Source organism: Thunnus thynnus, chromosome 20, assembly GCF_963924715.1.
Source record: "Thunnus thynnus chromosome 20, fThuThy2.1, whole genome shotgun sequence".
Lineage (NCBI taxonomy): Eukaryota > Metazoa > Chordata > Actinopteri > Scombriformes > Scombridae > Thunnus > Thunnus thynnus.
Genome location: NC_089536.1, coordinates 16,490,951 through 16,505,373, shown reverse-complemented (window position 1 = coordinate 16,505,373; position 14,423 = coordinate 16,490,951). Strand labels below are relative to the sequence as shown.

At 42.8% G+C, this 14,423-nt stretch overlaps 2 protein-coding genes across 4 annotated transcripts in view; both read left to right on the top strand.

Moving 5' to 3' along the window:
• The window catches only part of capn15 (calpain 15), a 42,008-nt gene extending 38,694 nt beyond the window's left edge, over positions 1-3,314 (top strand). For all 3 annotated transcript variants that reach the window (XM_067576631.1, XM_067576630.1, XM_067576629.1), the window contains exon 12: positions 70-3,314. In XM_067576631.1, coding sequence (XP_067432732.1) covers positions 70-247 — 178 coding nt within the window. In that variant the 3' untranslated portion in view covers positions 248-3,314. The remainder of the gene's footprint in view (positions 1-69) is intronic.
• Positions 3,315-4,626: 1,312 nt separating this feature from the next.
• Positions 4,627-14,412, top strand: LOC137172294 (putative protein MSS51 homolog, mitochondrial). Its single transcript, XM_067576633.1, has 7 exons — positions 4,627-4,811; positions 6,327-6,504; positions 6,778-6,927; positions 8,006-8,130; positions 8,438-9,001; positions 12,743-12,836; positions 13,621-14,412. The coding sequence occupies exons 2-7, from the start codon at positions 6,347-6,349 to the stop codon at positions 13,826-13,828; spliced, it is 1,299 nt and encodes a 432-aa protein (XP_067432734.1). The 5' UTR covers positions 4,627-4,811; positions 6,327-6,346; the 3' UTR covers positions 13,829-14,412.
• Positions 14,413-14,423: the final 11 nt, after the last annotated feature.

Sequence of the window (14,423 nt, the reverse complement as noted above, 5' to 3'; positions counted from 1 at the left end):
AGCTGGAGGCTCCTCTCAGCTGCTTTGTGCTTGTGTGTTTTTATTTCAATGCTCTGTCTCCCCCTGCAGGCAGGTGCTGGTGGTGCTTTCGCAGCTGGAGGGAAACGCCGGCTTCTCCATCACCCACCGCCTCGCTCACCGCAAGGCAGCCCAGGCCTCTCTGGGAGACTGGACCCCCACCAAGGCCACCCACAGCCCCCAACTCACCCCAGACATTGACGGCCTACACCGGCCCAGGCCCCTATGACCACCGCCCACTATCTCACATACACACAGACTCTAATCCAATTAACTGTCAGACCACTGGAAAACCAGGCAAGGGGGGCAAGCGGCATGTTCGACCCTACAACACGGAGCAAGATGTGTATTTTGTGTGTCTTCTTCGGACGAACACACACCTGAATGTAAAGCAGGAACGGGCAGCGTTTATGTGCTCTCCTTTTAACGCTCCACAAATGCTGAAGTTTTCATCCGGCCCGCATGCACTCTGTCCCTTGCCAAGTGGATGTGCCATGTCAGGATGAAATGAGGGAGGCGGGCCACATGGAGTGACCAGGACTCACTCACAAAAATGATTTTTCATGCAGGAGCCCCCCAACTCCAGGCACCTGAAAGGACCAGTTCAAACTATGAAATGTGGACATTTTTGGTACAAGCGCTGTATGTGGAGCAGATGTCAGCCCTGAGTTTCGTATGCTTGGAGACTACCCTGCTTTCCATGAGTTTCGGAAAAGTCAGGGTGGAGTGCTGTAACTACTGAGCCATTTACCGACCCACAACCTATGAGCCAATCACCCGCCCCGATCAGACACTCCCCACCCCCCCCACCCTCCATGTCGCCCGCTCCCTCGGACAGCTAACAAAGCGGGAGCCTTCAGTACGGTACTTGATGAGCCAAACCCGACTACCAGTTTTCCTCACAGTCATACATGTTTTGTTTTTTGTTTTTTTTTTTAAATTTGAGACTTGTCAGTATCAGTGTTACTTGTTTTATACATGACCTTTGTTGCCGTCTCATCTGTTTTTTGTGCATGTTTGAGGTTGTAGAAAAAGCCATCATCCATACAGTACTGCTTGTCCCCACTCTCCATCATCACCGCAGTGCTGTCTAGCGCTCTCTCTAGCTCAGGACCAAACCCATGATTTGTACAGTAAGCCAGACTCAAGCAAAACCTCAAGCTGATTTTGTGGCAGGTGTGTGGTGTCCAGATAGTTGGAATTGCATCTTTATTTATCTCTGTTGTTCTGACTAGCCAGGTTCATATAGAGAGTAATATTGTGATGCAGGTTTTTATCTTGTGAATACCCACAAACAGTAGAATTCTCATCCTAGTGCTTTGATAGACATAAACATACAATATTGGCTTTTTCCCCTACCGAGAAGCAACCACTGTACCTCCTTTTTTTCCTCCCTTTAATCCATTTTCACTCATTCCCAGTTTGGGGTTTGACTTGTGGAGGTGAGTCATTACATGACAAGCTTTGTAGTTTCCCCCTCAGGCTTCATCCAGTTCACCAGTCAGTTTATATCTCAACACATAAATTCACACTCTCTTCACAATGATGTAGGGTGAATTAATGCTGCACCTTGCACTCTTGGATTTTGACACCCCAAAAATTTGTGTCGGATCGTTTTGGTACTGAAGGTCAATCGGTATTTCTCACACTTCAACAGTTTGCCGGGGTGACGATTTACACTTTTAGTGTACTTAGGGAGTACTAGAAGAGCTAGTGGCTGTTTGAACAGTCAGTTTGCCATAGGGGAACTCTTAAGAGGAGCCGCTGAGTTTACTTTGGGAGGTCAGGGACCACTTTTGTTTGCTTGGGTGCAGCGCAAGCATCTGGGCCATCCTCCCACAAGAATACACCGACATCACAGTAGCAACAGCACGGAGTCCTCGTGTAATAACAAATTACCATTTTGTCAGACTCCATGCACACATAACGAGAGACAGAAGAGAGCCCTCGAGACATGTTGTGACACAGAAAGTAGTTTCGTTCTGTCGCAGTTTTCGGTCGGGCTGTGTCGAAGGACAGGTTGCCTACAGCTGTTGTTACGTAGGTCCTCTTGTAGCACCCCATCAGCCTGTCCTTCCTCGTTTCTCCAGTGTCAAAGCCATTACTCCTGTTTCAAGAAGGATCTTTCAGTCCTCACCATGGCAACATAGATGTTTAATTAGAGAGAGGGGTGAGACTAATGCGGTACTATAGTAACAGGATGAAGTTGATGTCTTACTATTATTTAGTGAAATGGGAAAAAACTTGAAAGTAAAATCCTTGGAGCACTCATACTACAATGAATGATTAGGGGTTTTTTTTTTTATGTTTTATTCATTTTGAATCTAAACATTAAAGTTCCTTCATGAGATGACTCAGTTTAGTACTTCATCTCAGCGACCTTGAGTTAAACAGGTGCTGAAACGTGCCCGTCTCATGGGCATTTCGTCCCTTTTTGTTGGTATTGTCAGCGTTGATGGTCAAATGGCAGCACTGTGTCCCGATGCTTGCAGTCTTACTTACTCTGCACAACCACATCTACCAGCTCTAGTAGGCCGTACTTCATGACATCTTCAGGATAATTTGTAAGAAAACTACATGTAATGTTTCTTTAATGAAATTGTAAATACGTTTTCCAAAGAAACATAATGTATAATGACCACTTTCAACTGTCTGTTGGCCCTGTGTGAGTGTGAATGCGTGGTCACAGCCAAGAAGCTGTGAATTTAGCGTCTAATTTATTTGTGTAAGTGATTTGCAGGCCTGTTGTCTAATGAATACTGTTGAATACTGAACTGATGAATGACAGATAAAGGAATGTGATAATTTATGGCTTTCGTTTGAGCCCAGAGGGATTTAGCTCAACAAGAAATGAACCTGCACTGAAACACCTGCAAAGACAAGGCACCTCAAAAATTCAGTGTCACTGCTGGATCACTTTACATTTACATGAGATTGATTTTTTTTTTTTTTTTTTTAATGTTTTTGTCATAATTGTCACTTTGGCTCTTGCTGGTGTCCTGTGAACCCAATCCTCTCCTGTTCAGTTGTGACGGTGACCCCGCCATGCATAAGGGGCCCCCCCTGCTGCTGAAGAGGCAACAGCCAGAGATAAGCTAGTCATTCACAGACTAGCCAACACGCCTTTTCTCTCTCCTCTCCTTTGTCTGGTCCCCTCCTTGTAAATTGTAAAGACTGCAAACTTAAGCCACACAAAAGATATAAAATGGGGGCGGGGAATCAACTGACTCTTTTAAACTTGTACAAAATAAAGAAAAAAGTATCAAAGTAGTAAAAAAAAAAAACAAAAAAAAAAACCTAATGCTGAAAAAATGGAACTCTGACGAATGTGATATATATTTTATTGATCTTTTCTGGGGGGAATATGAGTACATGTGTACAAACATGTATGTTTAATTTTCAATCTCAGGTTCCAATGGACCAAATAAATTTTTTTTAAATTAAAAGGCAACATTTGTTGTTATTACTAACATAATGTTATCCATATTTCTGTCTACCAATTTCCATTTATTACACAGGAACAGACTTGCTCGCTTACCTTTTTAGCCACGTAGCGAAATGGCAGTGTCACTTTGGCTCACACTGAAATGTCTCATAAATGGAGTGAATCACCATGAAATTAGGTTCAGTTATTGATTGTACCCAGAGGATGAATCTGGTGATTCATTGAGTATTCCTCTGACACCACCAGCAGGTCAATGTTTTCATTTATCCAGTGAAATATCTCAACATCTACCGGATGGATTTGCACAAGATGTTCTTTTACATGACATTCATGCTTGTTTAGGGCTAATTAGCAAAGGTTAGCAGCTCGTCCTGTTAGTTTGTTAGAAACAACTTGAAAAGCACACAATTATAAACAGTCAGAGCAGAAATTATTTAGATTTTGATTAATAATAAGAGGAAGTTGAAGCTTGCAAGCATGAAGTATTTCAGAAGAAAAAGACGGGGCTCTGATGAAAGGATGATATATTTACATATCAAACGTTTTCTTTTACTAACACATACACTTGTTTACTGAACTTTTATCGATTTCAGAGATCCGCTTTCCGATGTGTTTGTTATCATTGATTCCTCTTTGCTCTCCGTTTCCCAGCCTGTGATGTGCCTCTTCTCATCTCTGGACTCCCTCTTTCCCAGCAGACTGAGTGTGTTTTTGCAGAATAATATTTTTATATGGAATATATCTTTCTAATTTATCAGATTTTCTGGCACTTTATCCTCGTGTGTGTATTTCTGTTCGTGTGTGTGTGCGTATAAGCGAGGGTAGGCCGTGGTTGAACGGTTGCATTACATTTGGGGGAGCAGCAAAAAACCACTGGACAACAACAGGAAAGATACTGTAAGTCCATGTGACTGAGTCTCTGAAGCCCAAAAAAGTCCGCCCCTCCTCACCCCTCCCTTTTTGAATCTCCACCCATCTTCTCCCAAACCTCCCCACCTTCTTTACTCCATCCCACCCTTCCTTTCTAAAAATGTATTTCTACCCTGATCTGCACCTCTCCTCTTTGCCTCCCACCAAACCCCCTCTCTAGTCTGTCCAGCTCCCTGTCTCTCCCCCAGCCCCCCCGTCCCTGTCCCCGTCCCCCTCAAACCTCAGATGTCTAGAACACTCCATAGTCCCGAAACTTCCCCCACCCTCCCTGCCCTGTTTAGCTCTGTGGGGGTACATTTTACAGACCCCAGCAGAGACACTGGGATTGTGACATCCTGCATAAGGAGTTGTCAATCACCTCTGAACCAAGAACCAAGGAAACCCATCTAGAAAGCACTCTTTTCGTCTGGAACCAAAGGTACGAATGCTAGAATATCTGTTGGTGTTGTTTTGTGACATACCAGAGTCATCTTCTTAGTCTGGAGTGGCAAGGCAAGGTGAAAATGTGATAATGCTGGGTATACTGGTCAGCGAAAGGACCGTGCATGCGAATAAGTTGGCAGTGTCATGGTCAAGATATGTTGAGAGAAAAGTTAAACCTGCCCTCTTGTGGGAAATCTGTTCATTTCCAACCCCCTGGTGCTCTGTAGATATGAAGGAATTAATTAGATAAAGGCTTTTCAATTTTGTCTGCAGACATGATAAGGCCAAATTATTGCTCAGCAATAGACAGTATGAAATTGAAAAGATACAGAGTTCCCTTAAAGTGGGGAAAAAAAACTTGTGTTCATGTGCAGATCTCAGGTTAAGAATATAGTCTTATTGCTGCAAGCTTCATGAAGTTTAATGCAGTTTGGTTAATTAATGTTCAGCACAAGCAGGCCTGTAGATTAAACTTCTGTCCATTGCTTGATGCTTGAGATACTTTATGATCCCTATTTTAGGTTTTATTTGATGTAAGATAAATTTAAAGATAGTATGTAGTCATTTGAAACCTAAAGCTTTAAAACCTAAAGAAAGAGGGAGCCACAGAGAGCTGTGTGCCACCACTAGATGATCACATTTCTCTCCCCTCTTTTTTTCCCCTCACGACAGGCCAAGTGAATAAATCATGTGACATGCAAGTAGTGGGGGAGCGGGGATCGTGGTGAGCTGACGGAGGATTTTTGTCAAGGGCAGTGGCATGATGACGTACCTCAAAGAACATGTCTAATGAAGCCTCTGCTTGTTTCAGATTTGGGTGATCCTCTTGTTGTGAGGGTTTCTGTCATCGGGGCATTAGGCCAGTGTGTGTGTGTGTCTAAGAGAGTGACAGGGTGTATTTTAAAACCACATCCCAGTCTGAAGTGTATAATCTGTCTACTTTACACCTTTATAGGTATGTTCAGAGATACCTACAGTATCTATCTTGAGATTAACACAGTTTAAAGTAGGATTTAACTCTCAGGAGTCGTTATTATGTTTATAAGCTATTAAGTTGCTGAAATAATCGTACATCCTTGAGAAAGTCATCCTTGAAAATGTGGAGGCCTTTACTTTCACTTTTGCAACTGTGCACTTTTGAAATGGCTTTTTGTGGGCGATGCATCATAAAGAGTAGCTTTTCAATCTCTCTCTGGAGTCCTTCTGTCAAAGTCTTCGTTTTTAGCCCTGTTTCTTTTCAAATGTCAGTCTGAGCTGGTAGGGGGGGGGGGGGGTCCTTGTCCCTCACATCCCATTGAATGTGCTTTCTATCTGTCAGTAAGTGCACAGCATACATTTGCTTGTAACCAACTGTCCATGTCTAAGACTTTGACAGTACACTGTGATTTCCATTTTATGGGAAAAGGTAAACAAAATCATCATCAAATCAAACATCTGTCCACCTTTTGGAATAAACATTATGTGATATGTGCACAATATTACAACATTTAATGCTTCATTGCTCTCCTAGTGCAAAGTAAAGGCCAAAAAATGGCATCCCAGATCCCAGCGCTCCCACAATCCTATGCTCCAGGGAATGACAGCGTCTTTTCGGACCAATCTGGCTTCTACTCTCTTGACTCCAACGTTCCTGGGCTCTCTAAGGTGATTCTCAACAACCTCAACATGCAGGACTACGGACAATACAGGTAAAAACTAACTATCTTAACTAACTAACTAACTTAGTAAACTCAACTGTCTTGTCCAGCCGTTACTCAGCTAAAGTTCTTGTTACATGTATGATGTACATAACATCCAGACTTTGATTAGTTTACATGGTTAAATACTCATATAGTTGCACTCCATATATCCCATGCTTTCACTACTTGCTCTGTATGTTTCTTCTGTGTCTCAAATTCCACCATATTCTTGAACATATTTTGTGCTCGGCAAATAAAGTGTCTTATCCTTAAAAACAAAAGGGCCGCTGTCGAAGGAAAGACTAAAGGAATCTCATTCCGTAACTACAAGGAGATGTTCCAGAAGATGGAGGAGACCTTTAAATTCTGCACTGGCTGCAACAAACTCTCAGAGCATCTCACTGAGGGACAGAGCCTCAAGCGTTGCGTCAAGTGAGTGCAAAGCCAGCAAGTGAAGGGTGGTGCTTGAGAATGATTGGTGAGATCACTGATGCAGTTGTCCATGGCGTGTGATTTACAATATTCTAGCATTAACACTGATTAACATTAATCATTGTTGACAATCGCAGTATTTTTGGCAACTGAAACCTGGTGAGGGCATTGTTTTGACATTGTTGTGCAATAGCTGTCATGTATGAAACATTACCAGATGCCGTTGTATCAGGAGTAGAATGATAGCTTACAAAGGTGTGGACAGCTCTACAAAGGTGGACAATGGCCAGATTCAAATATAGCAAAGTCCCCTGACTGTGATTCATCTCTCTGCAACTCTGGAGCCTGTTAAGAGCAGCTTATAGCAGTTTATAATGTCACAACATCACGGAATGTATTTCGAGGAGTGGATTGACAATAGAGAGTGTGACACACTATGCTTCATATTTCATTGTTTTTTTGCCTCATTTGTCATCTGGCTCTCTGCTTCTCTACCCCCCTATCTCTCTCTCTCTCACACACTCTCTCTCTCTCTCTCTCTCTCTCTCTCTCTCTCTCTCTCTCTCTCGCTATGATTCACACACACAGCTTTGTGCATTCACTAGAAATTCTCAGCTGCCACTGCCTCTCTCCAAAAAGTTACCAGTAGCAGCAGACATTTAGGTTGACAGACGACAGAATTAGTGACAAGTAAAACCCACTTCAACCTTTAATATCTCAGATTTACCACCAACAGTCCAACAGTGCCAGCATGTGACTTTTCCAGCACTTTCATGATTCTCATTCTGACTCACATTGCTCTGTTTATTACTCTTAAGGACGAGGTATCTGTGCAGAAGTTTCAAGGACACTTGTGCATTCTCTGACTCACTGACTTGAGTTTTTCTTCTGGATGATCTTCAGGTCTTCTAAATGATGTTCAAGTCATAAATCATCAGTTTCTTCAGATTAAATCTTTCAATGTATCTTAGAACAAACAAAAAACTTGTGTAGTTTTCATTCCTTTCACTGATTCCTCTGTGTTTCTGTGACCCCCTCCACCCCCACCCCACCCCACCCCACCATCTTTGTCTCACAGGTGCTTGAATGTGTACTACTGCTCCAAGGATTGTCAGAAAAAAGACTGGCCTCTGCACAAAAAGGTCTGCAAGAAGCTGCGTCTAGTGGCCATTGACAGGCTTGTGGAGTGGCTGATGTTCACTGGTGAGAGATGAATAGCCGGTGCAGCTGAAATTAAAATGCCTTAATAGCTGTTTGAGGTCACAAAACAGAGAAAATCACAGTAATGAGATGGCATACTTTTAAAGCTGAGCTGCAGAAATGAAATGCCTGAGAGAGAGAAAGTGACAGAAAGCCACAGAGCAATACATTTTTGAATTTTTAATTAAAATTCCTCAGCCTTTGAATGTCCCTGATTGCTTTTCAAACGCTAAACTTGCCAGACAGAATCAACTCTCATCTGTTTCCTCAGTTTGGTGGATCCATCATACATCTTCTACCCCCCACACAGGCAACCTTCCATTCCCCACTAAGAAGTGGTGTAAGTCAGCTGCTGAGGTGAAGAACTGGGAGGACTGGCTTTCCATGCAGGGGGACCTCACACCATGTCTGAACACCATCTTGTCTGGTGGCAACATGGCAACTCTTTGGAAGAACGCCTGCAGACCGCGGCCGGATGACGAGGACCTGCGACAGTCTTTATGGCGGATTCAGAGCGAGTTCCTCTCTCGAGTTCTCACAGTTGGCATGGCCGTACAGCACTACAGCCTTGACCCGTATGCTAAACCCCTCACTATTCACCTAGCGGGCGCATCCCACAATGAATCCATGGGAGCCAGACTGACCGACTACGATGAGCTGAACAACATGTTCCCTGGACACCAAGGCATAGAAGTAGTCATGGTGGGACCAGAGGTGGTGGAAGGCCCCATCATGAGGCCTCCACTCAGGGCGTTTGGCCCCAGACAGAGGGTCTACATCAGCGCCTATAAGGGTCTTTACCACCAGTTCTGGGAGGAGCTGGTGGAGAAAGGGGAAGCAGCCAAGCCAGACCTGGTGGTTGGATTTCATCCTGGTATGTACAGTACTCACAACATCCTGCCAGACATGCGCAAACTAAATATAAGAGGTGATATCGAACACGCACTAACAGCTTGACATATGTGTGGTTGAAAGGAGTCTTTCACCTCAAAATGATATAAATCACCCAGTGAAGAGCCATATGATCAGCGCGTCTATAAATAGAAACTGCTTAGCTTAAGTGGTCAGCTGTCTTGGAGAAACGGTGACTTGTCTCTCTTTATGCTTGTTTGACAATTACCTCTTTCAGGGAACAGAGCGAGTGGGAGACGTGTAACTCACAGGATCTGGCCTATTCATTAGCTCTGGACTTTTATTGGGGATTTGGGTGATTAATGTGAGCAGCTGGGAAAGAGTTTGGCTTCTGATTGCTGGACTCAGCATAATGTCGGTAAGCTGCCCTTTTGAAAAGAGTGACTCTGTTCCCCTGTCGGATTCACTCTGGCACACATTGTAACCCCCGGTCGTGTGCAAAATCATTGATTTAAAAGAATCTCACCATCCCTAAACTATTATGAGGACAAATATCTGACCTTTTCGTCTGTTTTTTGATCATACGTTTTAATACTACACCATTTAGGAATACAAATCACAACTGCAACTTTTTTTTCCCACACTTCATGACAAATAAGATGTTACAGTTAAACTCTTTTCCTCTGTCCACCCTCACAGACAATCACCTCATTAAAGTTGCAATATAACTCTGCACTTTCTAAGCTCTGCACTGAGTCTGTTCTCTGACCCTTTAACCTGCAAAGCAGCAGCAAAGCCCTGACCCAACCACACTCATAACCCCTGGCTCAGTTATCACTGCGGGCCCCGCCGGAGCTAAATATACAGGTATCAGTCATCCTGTGAGTAAACTACCATGAGTGGCTGACTGCATTTCATAGCGCAAAGCTGGCAGAGCACTGCATTATGACACTGTTTAAGTGATAGGGAAGCAAGCAGCATGACGAAAGGTGTGTGTGTTTGTTGTGTGTGTGTGTTTGTGTGTATGTGTGTGAAAGTCACAGTGAGAAAGAGAAGACTACTAGAAGGCAGTGAAAACAGATAAACAGAGGAAACAGAGAGACATTGACCTTAAGGAATAAGAGAGAGGGGGGGTGCTGTCAGCTGTCAGCTCTCACAAAGGAAATGGATGTGAGCTAAGTAATGTCATCCATACAAAGATAGACCACTGAGAACAGGCACGTCGTAAATACAAACAGAACATCCCTATGGCTTTGGATATCCATGAATAAATGAGAGTTGTATTAGAGAAATCCTCCCTAAAAGATTCAGACCAGGAAACAAAATAAATCTATTACCATTAACAGCAACTTTATCCGCCATATGGCCCAAACTCTTTCTGGCGCCAGGCAATTATTGCAGTCATTAACAGTCAGAAGTGTCTCTTTGTCACCTTATCTCCTGAAGGTCTAAACGCTTAAACGCTAACTCCCTGTTAAATGTTTTATCATGATGAGAAGCGTAACCTCGGGGATGTTCGTATCACAGTATGCATTATTCAAATCAATCTCTTTCTGCAGTTTGAGTCCCCTGGAAATTTGGGGCAGGCGGCAGATAACATGATACCATCTGTGTGCCAGTATCACAGGCCTCAACAATCCTCCGCCTCTGTGGCATGCTCAACACCCCCCCCCCCCTCCCCTCCCGCAACACACACATAACCAGTGTACACACCAGTATGTACAGTGCGGAACAGCTGAAGCTTTAAGAAATTCATGTTGCAGCATTCATATTTTTCACATGCATAGTTTCCTTGCACAAGCACTTTTCCTTGATGCTTACTAAATATGAATCTACAGTTATATAATTTTCCTGGATAAACTAATAATGTGAGACTTTATTAATCAGTGCAGGGAAAATTTTCCTGCTCTCTTGGATTTGTCTCACTCAAGGACACATAAGCAGGGTGGATTTACAGTATTTGCTGCCATGGTGGCTTGAACCTCAGTCATCTGGTTGAAGGACAAGCTATTCACTTCACTAGAAAAAAAAAAGCATACTACTGAATAAACCAGAGTCGAGGGAAAGTGACATCTGTCAGTTAATATGCTGAAGGATTATGTACCCAACCCAGCTTAAATATAGCTGGACTGCTGCACCGGATTGTCGGTGTGTATGTGCAAGAATGTCACTGTGAATTTTCAGCTGGTGTGTGAGTTTGAACAAGTCAGGTGAAGTTCTTAAATGAGGTTAGCTTGTTTGGAGCAAGATTAACTTTGTCATATTGACTGATAAGAAAGGCTGAAATTGACAACAACAAGAGGAAGACGTGGCAAACTGGAGACTAATCGAGTGTAATCCGTTCGATCTTCACCTCATTGGGGAAAGAGACCTGACTTTTTTCTCTGTCAGGCTGTATGAGACCTGTAGGATGAGAAACAGAGAGCTCAATAAGTGATTCTTAATGTCTGTCATTCAGCCAACTCATTTAGGGAAATAGGAATGTTGCAAGGGTGGCTTATTCTAGATTAAAAGCCCTGATTTTCAGCTTCCTGTTATTTTGCTGGGTTAAACTCTTAATGAATAATACCTAAAGATGTTTTTTTGTTTTACTTTGACTATTGCTGATATAGTAATGAATATTTAAAGCCTCCCTCCACTCAAAAATGTGTTTTTCTTCTTGTTCCTTCAGTTGGATGTTTGAGCTTCACTGTGCTGAATGATGTATGTGCAGAGTTTGACACTTGAAGGCTGTTTTCACATTCATCTGCTGAGAGTGGAAAGTTTCTCTGCGCGCACCATAAATCTCAGTTTCAGAGCTATGAGCGTGATTTGTGACACAACTACTTTGCAGCCACTCGTTGTCTATAAAACAATATGATGTGAAAACATGAAACATCCAGCGCACATAAACTGAGAATGGACTTTTCAGCGATGTAGGTTTGACCTGTTAATTGAAGCTGATTGTTTTAATATGTCTTGAAACATGCCTTGAGGGGGACTTTAATGTTATGGAGAAATATGTAAAATGACCATTGTTTTTGTATTAAGAAAGGATTACAATAATTTATAACAGGGGTTTATAGCATCTTTTAGCTTATTGTTTTGGTTTCATGGCCTGCAGCTAGCTGTTGCGATTCGCTCACACCACTCTCATAGCATTGTTTTCAGCCAGCAGCTGTTCTCACTGGAAAAGCTCTAAATACCCTGTATGCTACCTGTATGCACCAAACAGAAGTCAGACAAAGTCATCAACTAGCTGATAAAGATAGCCAAGCATTTAGCAGCTTAAGAGCCAAATTCCCTTAGGAGTTGGTGGAGAGCAAAACAGAGCTAAAGAGAGAGTGAATGTTGGATTTACATTCATCAGGTGGCCGGGATTATGATTCCAATTGAATGCTAATGTTGCTGTGTATGTGCTGGACATGACAATAGGAAACTTGTTTGCCGACATTGTCAACATAGCAACTTAAAAATGTGATAATAACGTGTCAGAGTTGTGTTTACAGCTAGTTTCTGCTGCCCCCAAGTGGCCAAAAACCTAGCTTTCAGGGGCTTTAATAATGAAATGGGTAACAGAAAACAAGTTGGCTGTACAACTTCCTGAATGGAGAATTGGTGGCCTGAGTGGTGTTTTCACAACACATCCAGGTTGACATTCTTGTTGTTTTGTATCTAAAACAAATATGTTCTCTCATGATGTCTATATGAGTGCATTTGATATTAATCTTTCTGCCTTACTGATATAATTACTCATATGTGTTTTACTGTGTTTTTAACCCAGGGTTCCACGCTAACCAGGGTCTGATAGAAGGTTGGCTGCCCACCCTTCTGTTGCTCAGAGACTATAACATCCCCTCCTTCTTCACCATGTTCAGGTTAGTCACATTACTGTAAAAACTGTACCCGTTTCACTGTTTATAGCTGAGATAATAAAATTCATACCCCTTTGAGCAATAGTGCATTTAAAATTCTTTGTTCCAGAGGGAGTCATTAAGTTGCATCTGCTATCTGAATATTCACTTGTCATGTTATACAGTTGAACAGTTTGCTTTCCACCTGCTTAGTCTCATGCTTCTCTGCTTTTTTCTTAAACTTGTAAAGGAGAAAATGTCATAACTGTTTAATACAGAACCTTCCCAACCAACTGCACCTCCTCCTCCTTCTCTTTCAGTACTGTTATTTAGTAGATCCTGCCCTCCTTTATGGCACAATCATGTTCACCCATACATCATGTTTTGGTCCCTACGCTTCACCTACCTGACCTCATCACCACAGTCCTCAGTCTCAAAGCACTTATCGTTGCCCACTCCTCCCCTCACTTCACACTCTTTCCCTCCTGTGGCAAAAGCCCGTTTCCTGTTTGTGTAAAGACCATGTTGAAGAAAAGATTTGTTTCCTCTGCTGCAGGCATTCTCTACAAACTGCCCCAGTAGACTGTAACTTGATGATATTGCAAAGTTATTGATGTTGTTCTCTCTCTCTTCTGTTGATGCTGTTCCCCTCTCATTTCTGTCAAACTGTCCCCTTGAGGATGGATGTTAAAATAAGTCTTCGAACAGGTGTTTAATCTCTCATCAGTCTCTCACGAGGATAATAAAATGAAACTTACTTCATTAATTGGTTCCTTCGCTCTCTCTCTCTCTTTCTCTGTCACCAAAGTGAGATGGAGCTCAAGTACTCCCTGCAGATCCTCCTCGAGTTGGAGATGCACATCAGGGACAGTGGACCCAATCCATTCACCTCACAGAAGCCAGAACAGGTCCAGGCCTCCCCCAACAAAACGCCAGTCTACTGCAACTCTCACTACATCTGTTTCCAAGGATTGCTGCAACGAGAAGACTTTGAGGAGCCCGGTCCAGACAATTAGAAGGCCATTATGAGGATTATCAAAGCCTGTTTGGAGTGCCACAAGTCCTGCCCTTTAAAGATGCGGGTTTCAAAATAGGGTTAGGGGATTTCCAGAGATCCTTGAGGGGCTTTCTGCAACCTTTCAGAAATGGACAATTCTCAATCATGCTGCCACTGGACACTGAAGCTTACACAGGGAACACACATCTTTATTGCTTTTAAGAAGACACATTCACTGCTGCAATAGGCTGCTAAACACTGCTCTTTGAATCTTTTAATTATTAATTAACAAGGCAGATTACAGAAATCACTCAGAGTTCCGCTTAAGGCTCATTTTGTTGGATGACGGCACCTAAGGGCACCAGCAGGGCTCAGAGGTTTGTCAGTGCCGTGAGGTGACACGGGTGTTGGATACAAAGGCTCATGGGTGTACACATGTAATGAGACCAAAATGAGTTCACTCATCATTTGATGGTCGCCTAATTTGTTCTGCAGCTAGACCTATTCCCAGATCACACAATAGCTGCATCAAATTGGATCACATGAATACTAATTTAACACATGATTTAAAATGAAATCTAAATAAATGATGGAGTGACACAATGAAGTCTTTT